Source organism: Astyanax mexicanus, chromosome 8 (assembly GCF_023375975.1).
Source record: "Astyanax mexicanus isolate ESR-SI-001 chromosome 8, AstMex3_surface, whole genome shotgun sequence".
NCBI lineage: Eukaryota > Metazoa > Chordata > Actinopteri > Characiformes > Acestrorhamphidae > Astyanax > Astyanax mexicanus.
The window spans coordinates 31,982,649-32,001,903 of NC_064415.1; the positions used below are offsets into that span (position 1 = coordinate 31,982,649).

General features: G+C 38.6%; 1 protein-coding gene across 1 annotated transcript in view; it reads right to left on the reverse strand.

Annotated features, from left to right (window-relative positions):
• Window positions 1-3,530: 3,530 nt before the first annotated feature.
• The window catches only part of LOC111190124 (uncharacterized), a 137,373-nt gene continuing 121,648 nt past the window's right edge, over window positions 3,531-19,255 (reverse strand). The window contains exons 6-8 of the mRNA XM_049483115.1: window positions 4,147-4,254; window positions 3,995-4,035; window positions 3,531-3,771 (exon numbers count right to left, since the gene is read on the reverse strand). Coding sequence (XP_049339072.1) covers window positions 3,646-3,771; window positions 3,995-4,035; window positions 4,147-4,254 — 275 coding nt within the window. The 3' untranslated portion in view covers window positions 3,531-3,645. The remainder of the gene's footprint in view (window positions 3,772-3,994; window positions 4,036-4,146; window positions 4,255-19,255) is intronic.

Consider the following 19,255-nt stretch of genomic DNA (forward strand, 5'->3'; position numbering starts at 1 on the left):
TTTTCAACTTAACTGAGTGAAAGCTAGATGATAATGTAACCAAACTTTAAAATGTTCCAAGCCAAATAAATGAGCCACAAAAGAAACTGATATAACTGGTAGTGAAGGGCATTTATTTTGGGTCGGTAGCAGTGTACTACCTGTGTCCAACTTAATAAGAGTTTAGTGGACTGGAGCGTTTCTTTCTCTCAGCAATGAATAAAAGTTAACAATTGTTTTATATACAAAGACACTTATGAAAATAATATATGAGTATAAAAATAAAAAATATATACATATATTTATATAAAATGTACACAGTAACACTTCCCTGAATTTACCTTGTATGAATGTGATTAAACCCAAATATAAATATATTCACTGAACAATATGGAAGAGCTCTTTAACCTTGAAATGTATATTTGGTTTTCCAGAGAACAATTCCTTTAAGAGTTTGTGAAGTAGACAAAAAAAAGGGGATTGGAACAGTCCTTGAACAATTCGTACTCCGGGAGGAAAAATTGAAGGGAAAATCCACCAAAAAAAAAAAACTATTTGGGTACCCAAAAAAAGAAACTCAATTCCGTAGAAGAAAGGTTTAAAGCAGATGCGGCCGTCTCACTCTCCCTCACTCTCCATCTCACTCTCCGCCTCACTCTCTCTCTCTCTCAGCGTGGAAACTAGCTTGAGCACACCACCAGTCTAGCAGGAGAATCAGTAAACAAGAGTTAATAATGTGACGGCAGCTGGAGCTAGCTGCAGCTATCAGACCTCTCTCTCCCTTCGCGCCTAATCGTCTGAGCAGAGTTTTAATCTTATACAGAGAACACTAAATCAATAAGTACTCATTAATAAAAATGAAAATACCCAAATACTTACTAAACAAACATACACTTTTAGAACTTTTAGAAAATACCTCTAGTATTTCGCTTAAAACACTTTAACTAAATGCTTATATTTAAAGCATATAAAGAGCAATATAAAGTCATTAAAATACATTTAACATTTCACTCAAAATACTTGAATTATATGCTTCTATTTAAAGCATAAACAGAGCATTTAAAGTTAATAAAACACTTAATATGTTAACCAAAACTTCAGGAACTAAATGCTTATATTTAAAGCATATAAAGAGCATTTTAAATAAATAAAATACACTTAATATTTTACTCAAAACATTTGAGTTGCATGCTTAAAGCATGTAGAGAGCATATAATCCACTAATACAGAGCAGATAAACCGGAGTTTCAAACTTAAACTGAACGTACTTCGGCAGAACTTTTAAACACATTTAGTGCTATTTTTATGAAACAAATAAAACATATAAAGCTCTTCATAACTATGCACTAGGATGCCCTGTAAGCAGACAATGCTCACCTAGCAGGAGAATCAGTAAACACGAGTTAATATGACGGCAGCTGGAGTTAGCTGCAGCTATCAGACCTCTCTCTCCCTTCGCGCCTAATCGTCTGAGCCTCGTGCTCTCCTGCCTATGCATTCCTATGGGAGCTGCGGGAGCAGCTATGGGAGCAGACAGAACTGACAAAAAGTGTGTAGAGTGTGTGTGAAAACTGCTGCGGTTTTCTTAAAGGGGCAGCACTTAATTAAGGGGCAACCTTACATTAAATGTCTAGAAAACAGCTGGGTTACAATAACTTAGATCATTCATGTTTATTCAACTTCAACTAATTTTTGTTCACACAACATTTATTTAATTAACCCAAAATCTTTTTAAGTATTGTGGCCTGGCAGAATTTAGTTTATTTAATACATTCAGATATTCTCAACATATTTTGCATATTTTTTAAAGAGCTGATAAAATAGAAGAAGGGTCAGCATAACAGTGAACCCTGAGCTCCAAGCCAACGCACTGCGACAAACAGAAACACAGAAAAAGTGTAATTTGATCCTACAGCCTACAAACACTGAGGCCTGATAACCAACACATATGTTAAACAAATGCAGGCCTAGGATAAGGCAGCTTTGGGCAACATACACAAAAATGATAAGTAAGGGAGAAGGCACACCCAGTATGCAAATATATGGTGCCAGGAGCCTTATGGGAAAGCTGTATGTACTGGCTGGTAAATTCACTTAATAATATTAGTTCTTGTGACTAAAACACAAAATAACTTGTTAGAGTACACTATTGTGATTGTTGTATAGCCTCTTAGGAAGCTACTGAAGTACTTGTGCAATGTCTTGTAATTTCAAGACTTGACTACTGCAATTCACTTATGTCTGGTCTTCCATTGTGGGCAACCAGGCCCCTGCAACTGATTCAGAATGGTCATGTGACTCCCTTGCTGCATTCCTTTCACTGGCTTCCTGTTGTGGTCAAAAACAGACCAGCTTCTTCATACTTGTTGACAGTGTTCAAGGCAAGATCTGTAAAAACTTCCACTGGGTGTCTGAACTGGGGCCCTATTTTAGTGATCTATAGCACACCGGTCAGTTGCACATTGTGCAGCTGGATTTAGGGCCAAATACGCCTTTCACAGCTCAAAATGTGCTAAAAGGCGTGTACTGATTCTCTTAATTCATCATGGCTGTGTTTTAGGCACAATGTGAAATAAACCAATTAGTAGTGTTTGACTCGCCATTCCCTCTTATGGGCCAGGGGAGCTCTGACTTTGGCTCGTTGATATCTTAACAGCATAGCGCTTTGCGCTTTTCAGCAGTGGATACTGATCTGCGCATCCACTATGTAAAGGTGCACCAGCAGCTTACTTAAAGGAACAGCAATGTTATTTTATTCGTTGTTCTGTTTATTGTTGAAATCAAACTAAATTTGCACACTGCAGCACGTTTACTTGTGTGTATACATGTGCCGAGCTTGTGCAATGTGCACAGTGCACAGAATTGGGCATAGAACAGAGTTTAAATTGATCAGTGGTGTACCTGTATTTCCAGCTGCCAAGATAGAAACATCGCAGATATTTATATTTATATCCAACACTATATTAACAGTGCGGGTGCCTTAACTAGAACTGTGCCTGTGGTCTTCCATTTCCTCACTATGTTCCTCAGAGTGGAAACTGACAGCTGACATCTCTAAGAAAGCTTTTTATATTCTTCCCCTAAATCATGATGTTGAACAATCTTTGTTTTCAGGTCATTTGAGAGTTGTGTTTTATATATATATATTTACAAATGGTTCTGTTGCTTTTATAATTAGTTTCCTGTTCCACTATTAAAACTTTTGGAACATGTTTAGTTAATATAACCCGTAATTACAATAAGTTGAGAAAGCATAGAAAATACAAGCAAAATCATAGACAGTAAACATTTTATTTTAGTTTAGAAATTGACATTTGTTCAGGAAACATTTTAGGATTGCTTTGCTTGCTTTAATACAGTAAAACTGAAAGCCTAAATAATCAGAAATACCATGCACCATGCAGATGCAAGCTGAACAGTCAGCAAATTTCAATATTATAATAATTATAATCAATTACACAATTAAAAATAATATATTGACCTAAACATTCTGAACATATTACAGTAATTATGGTCAAATGAAAATATAAAAACAGTAATCAATACAGAGACACAGTTGCTAACTGTACAATATATATGGATATTTGTATGAATAAATGAATACTGTAAACAGAGCAATTACAATAAAAGTACTTTCCAGGTGTAATTTTAATATTAATTTTGCTTTTATTGATGGCTCTTCACCTGTGAGTACACAGGCTGATCACTGCTGTTATTTGTTCTGCTTCTTCTTGAGGAGGGAGGCTGAGTAAAGCTGAGAGCTGCGTAGTTCAGATCTCCAGTTTCTCCAGTCTGACAGACACCACCACGAAAACGTAACATTTTAAACATAACTAAGCATATGTATTACAAATAATTATTGTATTTTTAATTTAAATGCATTACTTTTATGAATTGAAGGTGAAAAAAACGTCCAATTCTTGTTCTTAATTACAACTACTGCACACCAGGACAATGATTTTGTAGTTAAAAATAAACAAATAAATGAATAAATAAATACAAATTCAATAATCACCTTGTGTACTTGAGCCTGACCTTCAGCAGCATCTTTAACAACTGAATAACACATATATATATATAAGAAACACAATACAAATGCATTCAGTTTTGTGTATGTACATTCTTAAGAATCACAAACTGAACAAGCATCTTATGTGTAAAACCTACCTTTATGATGACTGTTGTGTACCTTTTTGCAGAGAAATAAAATCACAACTACTGACAGGATGTTTGATGTTGCCAAAGCGATAATAGTTGGGTCCAAATCACTGTTCTCTATGTAAAAAACACAAATAAAATGGATTATTTAGTTGAATCAAATCTGTGCAAGTATGTGAATACAGGAATATTTAGCCAATTTAATGGGTTCTCAAACTCAAACACCCTTAAAAATACTAAAATGTTGTATTTCTGTTGCTTTTTGTTATACAAGTAAATTTGTTGTGGCCTAACATAATATTTTAATAATGAAGACAGCAACTTTTGTGCATCTTGATCATATCCTCAGAATCTGTCGATGGTGTTCATAATATCGATAACTGACTATTAAAATTATCTAGTGTTCCTGATTTAAAACCTAACCTCTTAATCCCTTGTACTGAATTTCATTAATAGTCTATTATATTCTATTTAATTGATATAAATCAATATACTGTGTATATACATCAATACATAACTGGTCTAACTGGATGCTCAGCATCCCTAGAAGCTCTTTGTCTAGAATCGGTTCTGTATGTGAATATCATAAAGAATAATGTACCACTTTAAAAAAAAAAACTTGAACATGGTTTGTGAATGGTTTATACAACATTCGTTAACATTTTAGTTAGATTGAAAAAAATTACAAATAATTACCAACCAGCTAAAAAAAAAAAGTTATATCAATACCAGTTACAATTATGAAGATGTCAACTATCATGGTGAGAGTGACAGGGACAAAAATATAGACCAAAAAAATACAAAAAAATACAGAATGTCCTTATCATTTTAATTAAATAACTTATCTGAAGAGTTTAATATTTAAATGTATATTTGTTAACATGATAGGTGGAGGCTGAATGCTGAAAAAATAAAGTAAATGTCAAGAAAGATCTGATGTTTACAGTATAAATTAATGTTGAATAATTGCATATTTGGCCAATGACAGGTAAATATTTGCCTTTTCGATTTTTTGTTTAGTTGTTAGTTCATTATTTTATAGTATTTACTGTATAATTAATAACCACTAATAATATTACATTTTAAATCAATTATAAACCCACCCTAAAGTGGCACCAACAATAAATAAAATATAAAACATTATTAGGGAAAAATACTAAAATAAAATAATATGCTAAAAATTAGTGTAAGTAAATAACTCTCTCTGAGAGTTTAATTAGTTTAGGCTCCTCCCACACTTCTCCACACTCCTGACAGAAGAAGCTGAAACCATTTTCTTGTGCTGTGTGAAGCCCAATAAGGTAATTCAGTTAATTTAAATACTACTTTTTATGTAATATTCCGTTGTAAATATATGTTTTAGCAAGTGTACAGTAGCTAGACAAGAACTAGGCATAGTAAATATATTGTATGCGACCCTTTTTTGTTAAAATACTAGCTATTATCTGTCTAACTAGCATTAGCTAGGTTAGCTTTTCAGTCAGGCACCGTTTTAAAGTATAATACCTTAAACTGGCTTTTTAAATTAACATAACTTGCAGTATTGTTGTAAACCACTCTTTTTAGAATTGTTTTTAATTAAATAACAAATAAAATGTAGCTGTGAGGCTAAAATTGGTTTCTCAATTTTCCCATTCCCCCTTAAATGTAATTTGGCTAGCTAACTAGCTAGCTAGCTAGCTTAGCTTTTCTGTCAGGAGCCTTTTTAAAGTATTTTAAGTTATTTATAACACATGAAGCTGGCATTTAAGTTAGCTAACTAACTAGCAGTATTGTGACAAACCACTTTAATTTTATAATTGTTCTTAATTTATTAACGAATGAAATGCAGCTGTAGGACTAAAATTGTTTTTTTTTTTTTAATGTAATTTGGCTGGCTATCTAGCTAGGTTATCTAGCTAGGTTAGCCAGTTAGCTAGCTAACTAACTAACTAACTAGCTAAGGTTTTAAAAAATATAACATTAAAATATAACTAAAATATAACATTGAGTTACACAACCGCAACACTATTTAAGGTGGAATGAGAAAGAAGTCAATCTAAGTTAAGTTGAACACCTTGTTTGATTATTTGATTTATTAATTTCTTGTTCATATTTCTACTTAAAAACATAAAAAACAAACAAAAGAGGCTGAAATAAACTCCTCAAACTTAAACTGTGCTGACTGCTAAATTACAGCCAGGTGGAGCAGGCTGCACCATTTTAGAGTGAAAGAAATCCTAAGAGATCGTTTTATCGTCTTGCATTTGGTCTGACGTGGAAACTATAAACATGGAGTGACTTTGTGGTGCTTTTTCAGGAATAAAATTAAGCAAACATTTTTATTTATTTATTTAGCTTAGCTAGTTAAAATAATCCAGCTTTAAAAGTGTTGACAGAGAAGTGCGCAGTGTGGTGTTGTGGGATGATAGGTATGATAGTAGTGTTGTTAATAGATTTATTAAATTTGTATATTGGAATCGTTAGTTTGTGTGGCCACTTCATTACAACCATCTTGGATCTACTGCCCAACTGACCATCTTAGGAGTTATTTATTTAAAGATATATCACCAAACATATGTAATATAACACAGGACTGAAGGACAAATTAAGTAGAATTTGGAGGGTTTTTTTTTTTTTTGTTGTTTTTATTTATTTTACTTTTGTCACAGATTACCTGTTCTTGAGTAAATTACAAAACTGCAAATGAAATAATTTAATTTCATCAGTGCAGATTCAACAAGCCATAATTGTGAAACTTGACATCTATGGTGATATCAATGTTTTTTATATTTATTTTAGAGAAGATAGAACCAACACTAAGGAAATGTAAAAACTCTGATTGGAGTATGAGAGTTAATAGATCAATAATGAAAATAGAGTTACAATTCTGTCACAACACTGTTGACAGTGCTGAATTAACTCTAGCCCAGTGAGAATTATAAAAACACTTCAAAAGAGTTCAAATCAACACTTACAGATTTTATATAACACTGGTGTTTCTGCTGTGGTATTGTATTAATTTAACTCTAGAAAAGATAGAACCAACACTGAGGGAGTGTTAAAATTACACTCTGTAGAGTTTTTAATTAAACTCTAGAGAAGATAGAACCAACACTATAATGTAAACATTACAGTCTGTAAAGTTTTTATTTGAATTTTTGAGAAGATAGAACCAACACTGAGGGAGTGATAAAATTACACTTTGTAGAATTTTTACTGTAACTCTCTAGAAGATAGAACCAACACTGAGGGAGTGTTAAAATTACACTCTATATAGTTTTTAATTTAACTCTATAGAAGATAGAACCAACACTGAGGGAGTGTTAAAATTACACTCTATATAGTTTTTAATTTAACTCTAGAGAAGATAGAACCAATACTTAGGAAGTGTAAAAATTACACTCTATATAGTTTTTAATTTAACTCTAGAAAAGATAGAACCAACACTGAGGAAGTGTAAAAATTCTGATCAGAGTATGAGAGTTAATACATCAACACTGAAAATGAAGTAACATTTCTAACACTGTTAACAGTGTTGAATTAACTCTAGCCCAGTGAGAATTATATAAACACTTCAAAAGTGTTAAAATCAACACTTACATATTTTATATAACACTGGTGTTTTTGCTGTGATATTGTAATATATATTTTTTATTATATTTTAGTATTTTGTTTGCGTTATAGTTACATATGTACATTCAGTACGATTCTCTAAAAAACCTAACCCTACACCTAGACCTAATCTCAACCATAAATCAACCCTAAACCTTCAACCCTCACCCTAAGCATAACTCAAACCTTAATCTAATTCTTAAATCTAACCTTACCCTAAGCATAACTCAAATCTTAACCTAAACCTTAAATCTAACCTTAATCCTAAGCGTAACTCAAACCATAAACTAAATCTGAAATCTAACCTTAATCCTAAACATAATTCAAAACTAAATCTTAAATCTAACCCTAAAGCATAACTCAAACCTTAAACTAAATCTGAAATCTAACCTTAACCCCAAGCACAACTAAATCTAAAACGAAACCTTAAATCTAACCTTTATCCTTAGCATAACTCAAACCTTAACCTGCACCTTAAATCTAACCTTAACTCTAAGCATAACTCAAACCTCAACCTAAATCTTGAATCTTACCTTAACCCTAAACGTAACTCAAACCTTAAACTAACCCTTAAAACTAACCATAACGCATAACTCAAACCTTAAACTAAATCTTAAATCTAACCCTAACCCTAACTCAAACCTTAACCTAAATCTTAAATGTAACCTTAACCCTAAGCATAACTCAAACCTTAACCTAGAGCTTAAATCTAACCCTAAAACATAACTCAAACCTTAATCTTAACCTTATATTTAACACTAAATGTAATTATAAATGTTAAGATTAGAGTTAGGGTTAGACTTGGGTGTACATTTAAGTTTAGTTGCATTTAATAGATATTAAGTTGAATGTCAGTTGAGCATCTATAATAGATCATGAATAAACCTTTGCTGTATTTCAGGTTTTCTGAGAAAATTCAGAGCACTTGAGTTGTGCTTGAGGTAACTTTATTTATACATTTATTATTTAGAAATATAAATCTAAAATATCTGATCTTACCTCCAGTTAAGTCCAGTTTGGTTCCATCTCCAAAGAAGATGTGTCCACATGCAGCTACAGCACAGTAGTAAGTTCCAGCATCAGAGAGGCTGAGGTTGTTCTTGGGGAGTTTGTAGATACAGCTCTGTGTAGGAGAAACAGTCTCAGAGCTTTTCTTACACTGATCACTCCTGTTTCCATGAGTGAAGATGATTCCTGGATCAGATTCTCCTGATCCGTGTCTGAACCAGTACACACTGTGATCTCCTGCAGAGTTATCTGTGAGTATTGAACACTGCAGAGTTGTATTTCCTCCCAGTTGAACTGGATCTGATACGGGTGGCTGGAGAACAGTGTAGAGACTTGATGGTGAATCTAAATAATGGAATAAAATGTAATTTAGTGATTGTTTAGATGCAGTGTTACAATATCAAAACATTTAATTTTAAAATACATTAAATTTTATTTTAAATTAGTACTTACCTCTGAGGACTAAAACTGTGTAGTCTGATAATGCCATATGTGTATAATATGCAGCTGCACAGAAATACGTAGCTGAATCTGATGCTTCTGTATTTGAGATGTTCAGAGTAAAAGTGTTTTGCTCTGTTTCTGCAGTAAAACGGCCGGTTTTATCAAACCCATTATGATAAAGAGCTGCAGATAAACGATAAGCCGAGGCAATCAGAAGAGGCTTTTCTCCTGGAGTCTGTTTGAACCATGCAGTCGCCGTCACATCAAAAGATGAAAACCAGCAGTTCAGACTAACATTTTCCCCATTCTGAACACACTTTTTACCATTTAGACAAGAAATGTTAATCCTAGAGGCACCTAAAAAAGAAAACATGTTTTAAACATATAAAATATAATAAATAAATAAACGCTGAAAAAAAATTAAGTCCAAAAATTTACCTGACATTGTTAAAAGCAAAATAAGTCCACAAAAGACAATCATTGTAGTTTGATCTTCAAGAAAGTCTTCAAGCTATTTTTCTTTCTTTCTTTACAAACAAAATCACTATTTATGTACACTATAGAATAGAAACACTACAATAAGCAAACAACAAGAAAACAATCTATCTAAAATATAGTTGCAGCCCAAAACCTGCTAAATGAATTCTATATACTACACGCTTTCTTACTTGCTGGTTCTGAAAGACAATGTTAAACCATGAAGATGAGCTTATATCAGAGCATTACTCTAGTTTTAAACTGCACCATGACCTTTGTAATTCTATGCTAAAAGTGGATTGGTTTCCATTACAGGAAGCTGAGTTGAGGCCCAACCCACTCACGTCAGCAGGCAGAAATGTGTGACTTGTGCTGGGTTACAGATTCAGCCAATGTCAAGTCAAGTTTATATATATATATTTAAATATAAAATTTAGCACATTTTACAACTGACATTGTAACAAAGCAGCTATAGTATATAACAGAAATTCAGCAATAGGATAAGAGATCAACAATATGCTGTATAATATAAAAGTATAACTGTATTATATACGTATATTGGGCAAGCTGAACACAACAATGATACATAAATGCTCTTCCTCAGGTCTGCTATTATAGTCACAGTATTGATGGTAAGAATGATGAGTTTGGTGTTGATAGTAGCAAATAGTTTTCATCTGAACCTCCAGCTAATAGTCCATCTAAACCTTACGCAAATTGACATGGCCTTTTAACCCTTAGTGCCCTATTTTAGCGATCTTTAGCACAGTGTTCAATTGTGCAAAAGACATATACTAATTCTGTTAGAGTGTTTTCACACCACCACTCTTTGGTTAAAATGAACTCTGGTTTGTTTGAACCCTTGGTGTGTTTCCATTAAGCAGGTGTAAAAACAGTAATTGCATTCTGGTACAGATCAAAACAACCAAACCAAGACCTACTAGTGGAGGTGGTCTTGGTTTGCTCCCAAATTAACTCTGGAGTGGTTTGCTTGCGGTGAGAACATGATTCGATCTCGATCTGACCCAGCAATAAAATATACTCCTTTTATTTAAGCTAAACTGCTGATATGGTGCAGTTTAATGAAGCAATACTACACTCAACGTTCGTGCTATAACATGTAATATTGTGTAATACTGCTGTGCCACAGTGCCAGTATTACACGTTACAGCACAAATATTGAGTGTATTATTGCGATTATACCACAGTTCCATTATCACTGTTTATTAAAAGATTTTGAGTTAAAGAGAACAGGAAAATACGATCAGTTTGGTTATAAACACTCCACAAGTTAAAATAGTTCCATTGCTGCTCTGCCTGTAGCTGCGCTGTTGTTGCGTTTGTTGCTAAGTTAACATGGTGGCCTCTATTATAGGCCATTTCAGTCAAAATTGTGGAAATCTAAGTTTACTGTAAATAAATGTAAGAGCTTTACTCATCCAAATAAATGGTTTTCAGGTTTTTTTTTTTTTTTTTAAAGAATTAACATACGATGTAACCCAAGTCAGTAAAAACACGTCATGTTGCAATGTTCTGATTCTTGACACAAGAAATAGATACTCAGAGTTCTGGGTGAGCAGCGCCGCCTCTGTCTGCTGCCAAGAAGGGCGAGGAAAGGGGGAGCGGGCATAAATACGAGTCAACCGCATGGCAAACAGTCTGAAACTAATAGAAACAGTAATTAAAAGAAACAAACGGCAACTAACTGAAATTGTACTGTGTTTATAAAACTAACTAACTGAAGTTACAGATAGAATGCCCTTCGTTTAGTGTTTGTTAATTTATTTATAAATGCTGTTTCCATTTGAGCAGTTTTACAGAGGGCGGTGTTGTGCGAAATTCTGCGTGAAGCGGAGTCGGATTCTGCGGTGAGTCGGATTTCAGAACAACAGCGGCAGCGCGTGGCGCCTCACGGTCCATCACGTGCCTTCAGTCCCTCGCCGGACCGGTGTGCGCCACGGAGAGGTCGCAGTGAAGTAGCTGCACTTTAGTCGATCGCTGGACCGGCGTGCGCTGCGGAGAGGTCGCAGTGAAGTAGCCGTGCTCAGTCGCTTAACGGGCCAACGTGTAGAGCGGAGACACCGGGTTGAAAAACACAAGAAAAGACGCAGGACACGGGGACCAGAACACCCCACGCGGGAGGATGAACTGATGAATCTCTGATAAAGCTCTCTGAAGAATTTATATTTAAGTAAAACTAAGCACTTTAGACTTGCAGCGCTGTGTGTAGCTGTTCTTAAACATTATTTTAAATTAAATAATAGGTTTATGCTCCTTTAGTGTTGTAGTGTTCAAACAGCCTGAAAACAGCCAGTTAATGGGTGAGGTCGGGCTCATAATGACAGTCCCGCCCACAACACTCACAGTGCTGTCTCACGCTCAGGGCACACATACACACCGCTCCACCAACCGCTGTAAATGAACTGCACGTACGCAAAGCCACCACTGACTGACGGAATTATAAATATAAATGTGTCTTCAGTGTGACACGAACAGAAATCACTGAATTTAACTCACACAGTCTCAGTCAGTCACTCACCTCATTCACCACACAGCCTGTCACTCACCTCGTCCACATTGTCTGCCTCTTTGTAAAAAAGAGCTAGTTCATCATTGAACTATTTGTCTATAACAAGTTTAAAAATAAAGAAAAAAGAAAAAAATTATGAATAACTGCTGCTCTTATAATAATATTTAACAACACAGCAAAAAAATGGTTTATGTAATTAATGTAACATTTAAGTTATTTTGAGATGTGACTGCCTATTTAAAAAGCCACAGAAGTTGATTTTTTTTTAGAATTCATTTGTAACATTTCTAACTTTTTTTAGTGTGATTTTGGGTATCATTGGGTATCAAAACATGATGTTGGAGTGGGCTCAAATCACTCATTAAAATGGGCATAAATATAGAACTTATTAAATTATTCTAAAGTGTCACATCTGGTGCTGTTAGCTCCTCTGTTTCTCACGCACCCAGCTCTGACAGAGGTTCTCAGTCTAACAACTACATTACCCAGAACGCACCACCCGCTGACACGCACACACCCAGTCACACGTCACCTCACCTGCTCCAACCAGGAAGCCCCGAATATTAGTCTGGCACTATTTAAGGACACCTCTCACACACTTCTGTGCCGGGTATTGTTGGATTTTCCTCATTACTAAGCGTTACTCTCTATTGTCTCTGTTATCTTCGTGTATGACCTTGTTTTGTTTTTTCTCGACGCCGATTTTTGGATTATCTCTGATTGTGGATATTTTTGTGTATGACCTGGACTGTTTCACGTTTTTTGATTTTGGATTACCTCTGATGTTGGCCTGCTTGTGTTTGAACTCTGGACTGTATCTCACTCATGGTATGGTTATCCCTACGTTGCTTCTGTTTACCGGTGCTCTAACTTTGTTTGTACGACTACCCTTTTTTCTACCTGCTATTTTAATAAACAACCCGTTTTACTGCATCTGCGAGTGTCTGTATTCTGTGCACACCATGACAGAATACCCGGCCTCTCTCGATCAGACAGCAGATGCGGATATGCTAAGATCAGGGTTGTTTAATCAAGGCAGATTGCTCGGTCAGCACCAGCAAACACTCGCCGGTGTGACCCACGCTGTTACTGAGTTAGCTAGCCAGCAAGCTAACCAGCAGCAGCAGCTCTCTAGCATTCTCGAGCACCTCAAGGGCTTAGCTGTAGCTAACGCTAGCCCTGTAGCTAACACTAGCACCATTAGCTCTCCTGTCTCCGGCTTTCAGGTGTGCAAGCCGGAGTATTTTGATGGTTCCCCGGAGAAATGCAGCGGATTTCTCTTACAATGCTCCGTATTTTTTAGTAACGCTTCTCCCGCCTCAGACAAAGCTAAGATCGGCTTTATTATTTCGAGGCTGTCTGGTAAAGCACTCGACTGGGCTACGGCGGTTTGGGACACCATTTCTGAAACCAGCTATTCGGAGTTTTTGACTTTGTTTCGAGCAGTTTTTGATCACTCACGCTACGGACAATCCTCTGGAGAGCTTCTACTGGCGTTAAAACAAGGTCAAAAAACTGTTGCTTCATATGCCATGGAGTTTCGCACTCTGGCAGCTGGCAGTGGCTGGAACAACGCTGCACTCATCTCTGTGTTCAAGAATGGACTTAACCCTGAAGTTTTGAAGGAGTTAGCATGCAAGGATGAATCCCTTACCTTGGATCAGCTGATTTCCCTCTCCATTCGGTTAGACCAGCTGCTCTCTCGCCAAACCAAGACCAACCTCCACGTACAACCCACTCCAGCAGAGCTACCTCACGCTTCATCAGACTCCACAGTGGAACCCATGGATGTTCAAAAGTCCAGATTATCTCCAGCGGAACGCCAACGCCGCATTCGGTTCCATCTTTGTCTCTACTGTGGAGAGGCTGGGCATCGCAAAGCTGCATGTGGTCTCCTGACCCGATCCGTGAAGGCTCCAGCCCTGGGAAAGCGCGTGGGGGGCTCTCCACGCGCTAACGTGGTACGTAATTCTATCTCTAATCACAAAGCTAAATGTTTTACGTTACCCGTTATTATCTCTTCACCCACTGGTATGTTCTGTGTCCCAGCGCTTGTAGATTCCGGGTCGGAGGGGAACTTCATCAGTTGGGACCTGGTCAAGGAACATGGCATCCCTACCCGTGACCTGCGCCGTCCCATTTCTATTCACGCGGTGGATGGGAAAACTGTACGCTCCAAGGCTATCACTCGTCAGACACTTCCCGTCGCTCTTCAAGCCAGCGCTCTGCATCACGAGGAACTGCCCCTGTTTGTGCTTCCCTGCTCTGAACACCCGGTGATTTTGGGCATGCCATGGCTCAAGTTTCATGATCCTGTGGTTTCCTGGACTGATGGTGATATTACGGTTTGGTCTCCCTCTTGTTATGAACATTGTTTAGCTCTTAATGAGTTAGCTTTACAGTCTACCTCGGTAGAAAGTCCTGACGCAGTAGATACTCCTGTTATCCCCTCTGAATACTCTGATTTTCTTGATGTCTTTAGCAAAGCCAATGCCACTAAATTGCCTCCACACCGTCCTTATGACTGTGCTATAGATCTAGTGGAGGGAGCTACGCTGCCCAAAGCTAGAGTCTATCCCCTCACCCTCGATGAAGAGAAGGCTATGGCAGACTATGTTGAGGAGGCACTCGCTCAGGGTTTCATCCGCCCGTCTAAATCTCCGGTTGGTTCAGGGTTCTTCTTTGTCAAGAAGAAAGACGGGGGGTTGAGACCCTGTATAGACTACCGTGGGCTTAATGACATAACTAAGAAATTTGCGTATCCGTTACCCCTCATACCCAGCGCTCTCGAGCAACTTCGTGAAGCTTCCTTTTTTACGAAATTAGACTTACGCAGCGCGTATAATTTAATTCGTATCCGTGAGGGTGACGAGTGGAAGACTGCCTTTACCACTACTAATGGGCACTACGAATATTTAGTGATGAGTTTCGGTCTCGCTAACGCCCCGGCAGTCTTCCAGTCATTCATGAATGACATATTTAGGGATATGATTGGGAAATACGTCGTCCTATTTATAGACGACATTCTGATTTATTCAGCTGATTTTGAGTCTCACGTGATCCACGTACGTTCCGTTCTCCAACGCTTACTGGAGAATAGCCTTTATGCCAAAGCAGAGAAATGCGAATTTCACCGTCAACAAGTCTCCTTTCTCGGCTATGTTATTAGCTCCCAAGGCGTCCTGATGGACGACACCAAAGTTTCAGCTGTCACTGACTGGCCCGTTCCGCAGTCTATTAAGGATCTCCAGCGCTTTTTAGGTTTCGCAAATTTCTATAGGCGATTTATCCGCAATTTCAGTGGTATAGCTGCCCCTCTTACTGCTCTGACCAAGAAAGCCACTAAGATCCTGAATTGGTCCCCCGAAGCTGAGCAAGCTTTTAATAAGCTTAAAGCTGCATTTGTGTCCGCGCCTATACTAGCTCACCCTAAGCCCGAACTCCCGTTCGTTGTCGAGGTCGACGCTTCTGATACTGGGGTAGGGGCTGTTTTGTCACAGCGTAGTGGGTTTCCGCCTAAAATGCATCCCATAGCCTTCTTTTCACGAAAAATGTCTCCTGCGGAGCGCAACTACGGCATAGGGGATAGAGAGCTTCTTGCTGTCAAACTGGCTCTCGAAGAATGGCGTCACTGGCTGGAGGGGGCCGCGCACCCATTTACTGTTATCACTGATCACAAGAATCTCGAGTATTTACGCTCTGCCAAACGTCTTAATCCTCGCCAAGCTCGTTGGTCATTATTTTTCTCTAGATTCGATTTCTCTATTTCGTTTCGCCCTGGCAACCGTAACACTAAGGCAGACGCGCTATCCCGAGTCTATACTGCTCCGGATAGCGCATCTCAGTCTTCCGAACCTGAACGCATTCTTCCTCCGGCCGTCAAAATTGCAGCTATTCGCTGGGAATTAGATGATCTCATTCAACAGAGTGTAGCGCACTCACCACCTCCTGAGGGGTGTCCCTCTCACAAAACTTTCGTTCCTGAACAATTCAGAGATCGTCTTATTAGCTGGGCTCACTCTGCTCTCACCTCGGGCCATCCCGGCGTTACGCGCACTCTGCAGCTAGTATCAGCTCGCTATTGGTGGGAAACCATGCGAGCTGACATACACGCTTTCGTCTCCTCCTGTTCCGTTTGTGCTCAATGCAAAACCCCAAAAACCCTTCCAGCCGGTAAGCTTGTTCCTCTACCTGTACCAGAAAGACCCTGGTCTCACATAGCTGTAGATTTCGTCACCGATTTACCTGTCTCCGAGGGTTACACCACAGTACTCACTGTTGTGGATAGATTTTCCAGGGGGGTTAAGTTTATTCCTTTCTCTGCCCTGCCCACTGCACTTCAAACTGCACAAGCCATTTACACACACGTGTTTAGACATTATGGTATTCCAGAGGATATTCTCTCTGATCGGGGCCCTCAGTTTACTTCCAGGGTTTGGAAAGCATTTTTTGAACATTTGGGTGTTCATGTTAGTTTAACCTCAGGGTTCCATCCCACTAGTAACGGTCAATGTGAACGTGTTAATCAAGAATTAGGCAAGTTTCTCCGTCTGTACTGTTATAAGCACCCCTCTGACTGGTCTCAGTTCCTTATATGGGCTGAGATTGCACAGAATTCTCTCACTAACTCCACTTCTGGTCTCACACCGTTTCAGTGCGTTCTGGGTTACCAACCTCCGTTAGCTCCGTGGACAGCCGTGTCCTCTGAGGTTCCTGCGGTGGACGACTGGATGAAGCGGAGCGAGCAGGTGTGGGAGGAAACTCACCAGCAGGTTTCGGAGGCGTTACGCAAATACAAGGAGCAGTCCGACAGACACCGAGGCAGTACCCCCCAGTATCAACCCGGGGATCGAGTGTGGTTGTCCACCCGGGACTTGAGGTTTGAGGGGGAGTGCAGGAAACTTCTGCCTAAGTATATTGGGCCTTTCAAGGTTTTGTCTCAAATTAACGAAGTTACTTATAAGATTGAACTTCCAGCCCAGTATAGAGTCCATAATTCATTCCATGTATCTCTCCTGAAACCTCTTGTCCCAGGTCCGCTCGCAGAGGGTCTTCCGGATGACGTACCGCCCGCGGCTGTGGAGGGGGAGGCTTCATCCACCTACGCGGTGAAAGAGGTGCTGGATTCTCGCAGGCGCGGCGGTGGGCTCCAGTATCTCATTGAGTGGGAGGGCTACGGCCCCGAGGAGCGCTCTTGGGTTGCTGCCAGTGATGTGCTGGATCCGGCTCTTTTGGCTGAATTTCATGCTAGTCATCCGGGCAAACCTGCTCCTAGACCCCGTGGGCGTCCCAAGCGCTCACTTTCCTCGTCGGTTCCGGTTCATCGGGGTTCCCAGCTCCGCAACCCCCGCCTGTCCGGCACCTCTGTGGCTACTCCTGTTCCTCCCGCCGGTACTCCCTGTCCGTCGGGTGGTCGTCGTCGTGGTCGTCCTCGTTCCGTTCCCGTTCCGACTCCCTCGGGGGGAGGTACTGTCACATCTGGTGCTGTTAGCTCCTCTGTTTCTCACGCACCCAGCTCTGACAGAGGTTCTCAGTCTAACAACTACATTACCCAGAACGCACCACCCGCTGACACGCACACACCCAGTCACACGTCACCTCACCTGCTCCAACCAGGAAGCCCCGAATATTAGTCTGGCACTATTTAAGGACACCTCTCACACACTTCTGTGCCGGGTATTGTTGGATTTTCCTCATTACTAAGCGTTACTCTCTATTGTCTCTGTTATCTTCGTGTATGACCTTGTTTTGTTTTTTCTCGACGCCGATTTTTGGATTATCTCTGATTGTGGATATTTTTGTGTATGACCTGGACTGTTTCACGTTTTTTGATTTTGGATTACCTCTGATGTTGGCCTGCTTGTGTTTGAACTCTGGACTGTATCTCACTCATGGTATGGTTATCCCTACGTTGCTTCTGTTTACCGGTGCTCTAACTTTGTTTGTACGACTACCCTTTTTTCTACCTGCTATTTTAATAAACAACCCGTTTTACTGCATCTGCGAGTGTCTGTATTCTGTGCACACCATGACATAAAGCTTTTATAACTAGAACCCTGTTCCGGTTTCAAAATGTTTGGAACATGTTTAGTTAATATTACCCTTAATTAGAATAAGATGAGAAAGCATAGAAAATACAAGCACAATTTGCATCGTAGACAAGTAAACATTTTATTTTAGTTCAGAATGTAGTACTAAATTAAATTTTACATTTGCATCAAGAAACATTTTTGGGATTGCTTTCATTGCTTTAATACAGTGAATGTCAGTCCTGGCAATGTCAGTCTGCCTGCTATAAACTCTGATACACACACTAAAGACTCCAACTCCCAGCATGCACCTACACCAGAGCTTCCGGACTGATAATGATAATGTGGTGCTAATGTGCTCTAACTCGCCGTGATTACCCACACCTGGTCCTGCTAGTATATATACCCCTTGTTTTCAGTAGCTCCTCGCCCGGTATTGAACATAGTTTCTAGCACTTCTTCTAATCATAGCGCTTCTACTAATCATTTATTTTGTATATTGCTCTTTTGTTACTGACCTGTTTTTGTATTTTTGGTCTACTCTCTTGTCTTTTCCTGTTTATGACTCTTTTTGCCTAGCCTTTTCTTGTTTGGATATCCTGTGTATGACACTTTCTGCCTGCTTTCTCCTTGGTATGTTGTTTACTATTGCTGCCATTTTATTTCCTGACCCTGTCTGTCTCCAACTATCCCTGTAAGTACATTCCCTTTAGTAATAAACTGTGTGTTTGGTATCTGCATGTGCCTGTCATGTGTCTGGCCAGCATAAAGAGCCTAAAGAGTCAGAAACACCAAGAGGTGGTGGAAAATGTACAGAAAAATTGTAATTAAGTAAAAGTACCTTTACTTTGCTAAAATTCTACTCAAGTAAAAGTAAAAGTACCCATCTAAAAATGTACTCGAGTATAAGTAAAAAAAAAAGTACTCAATTTAATTTGAGTAAAAGTTACATAGTTACTTTTAATTATTTGATGTAAAAAAAGTAAAAACAAATCATAAATTAAATGTTTATGAATAAATTAAACATTTTAAAGAA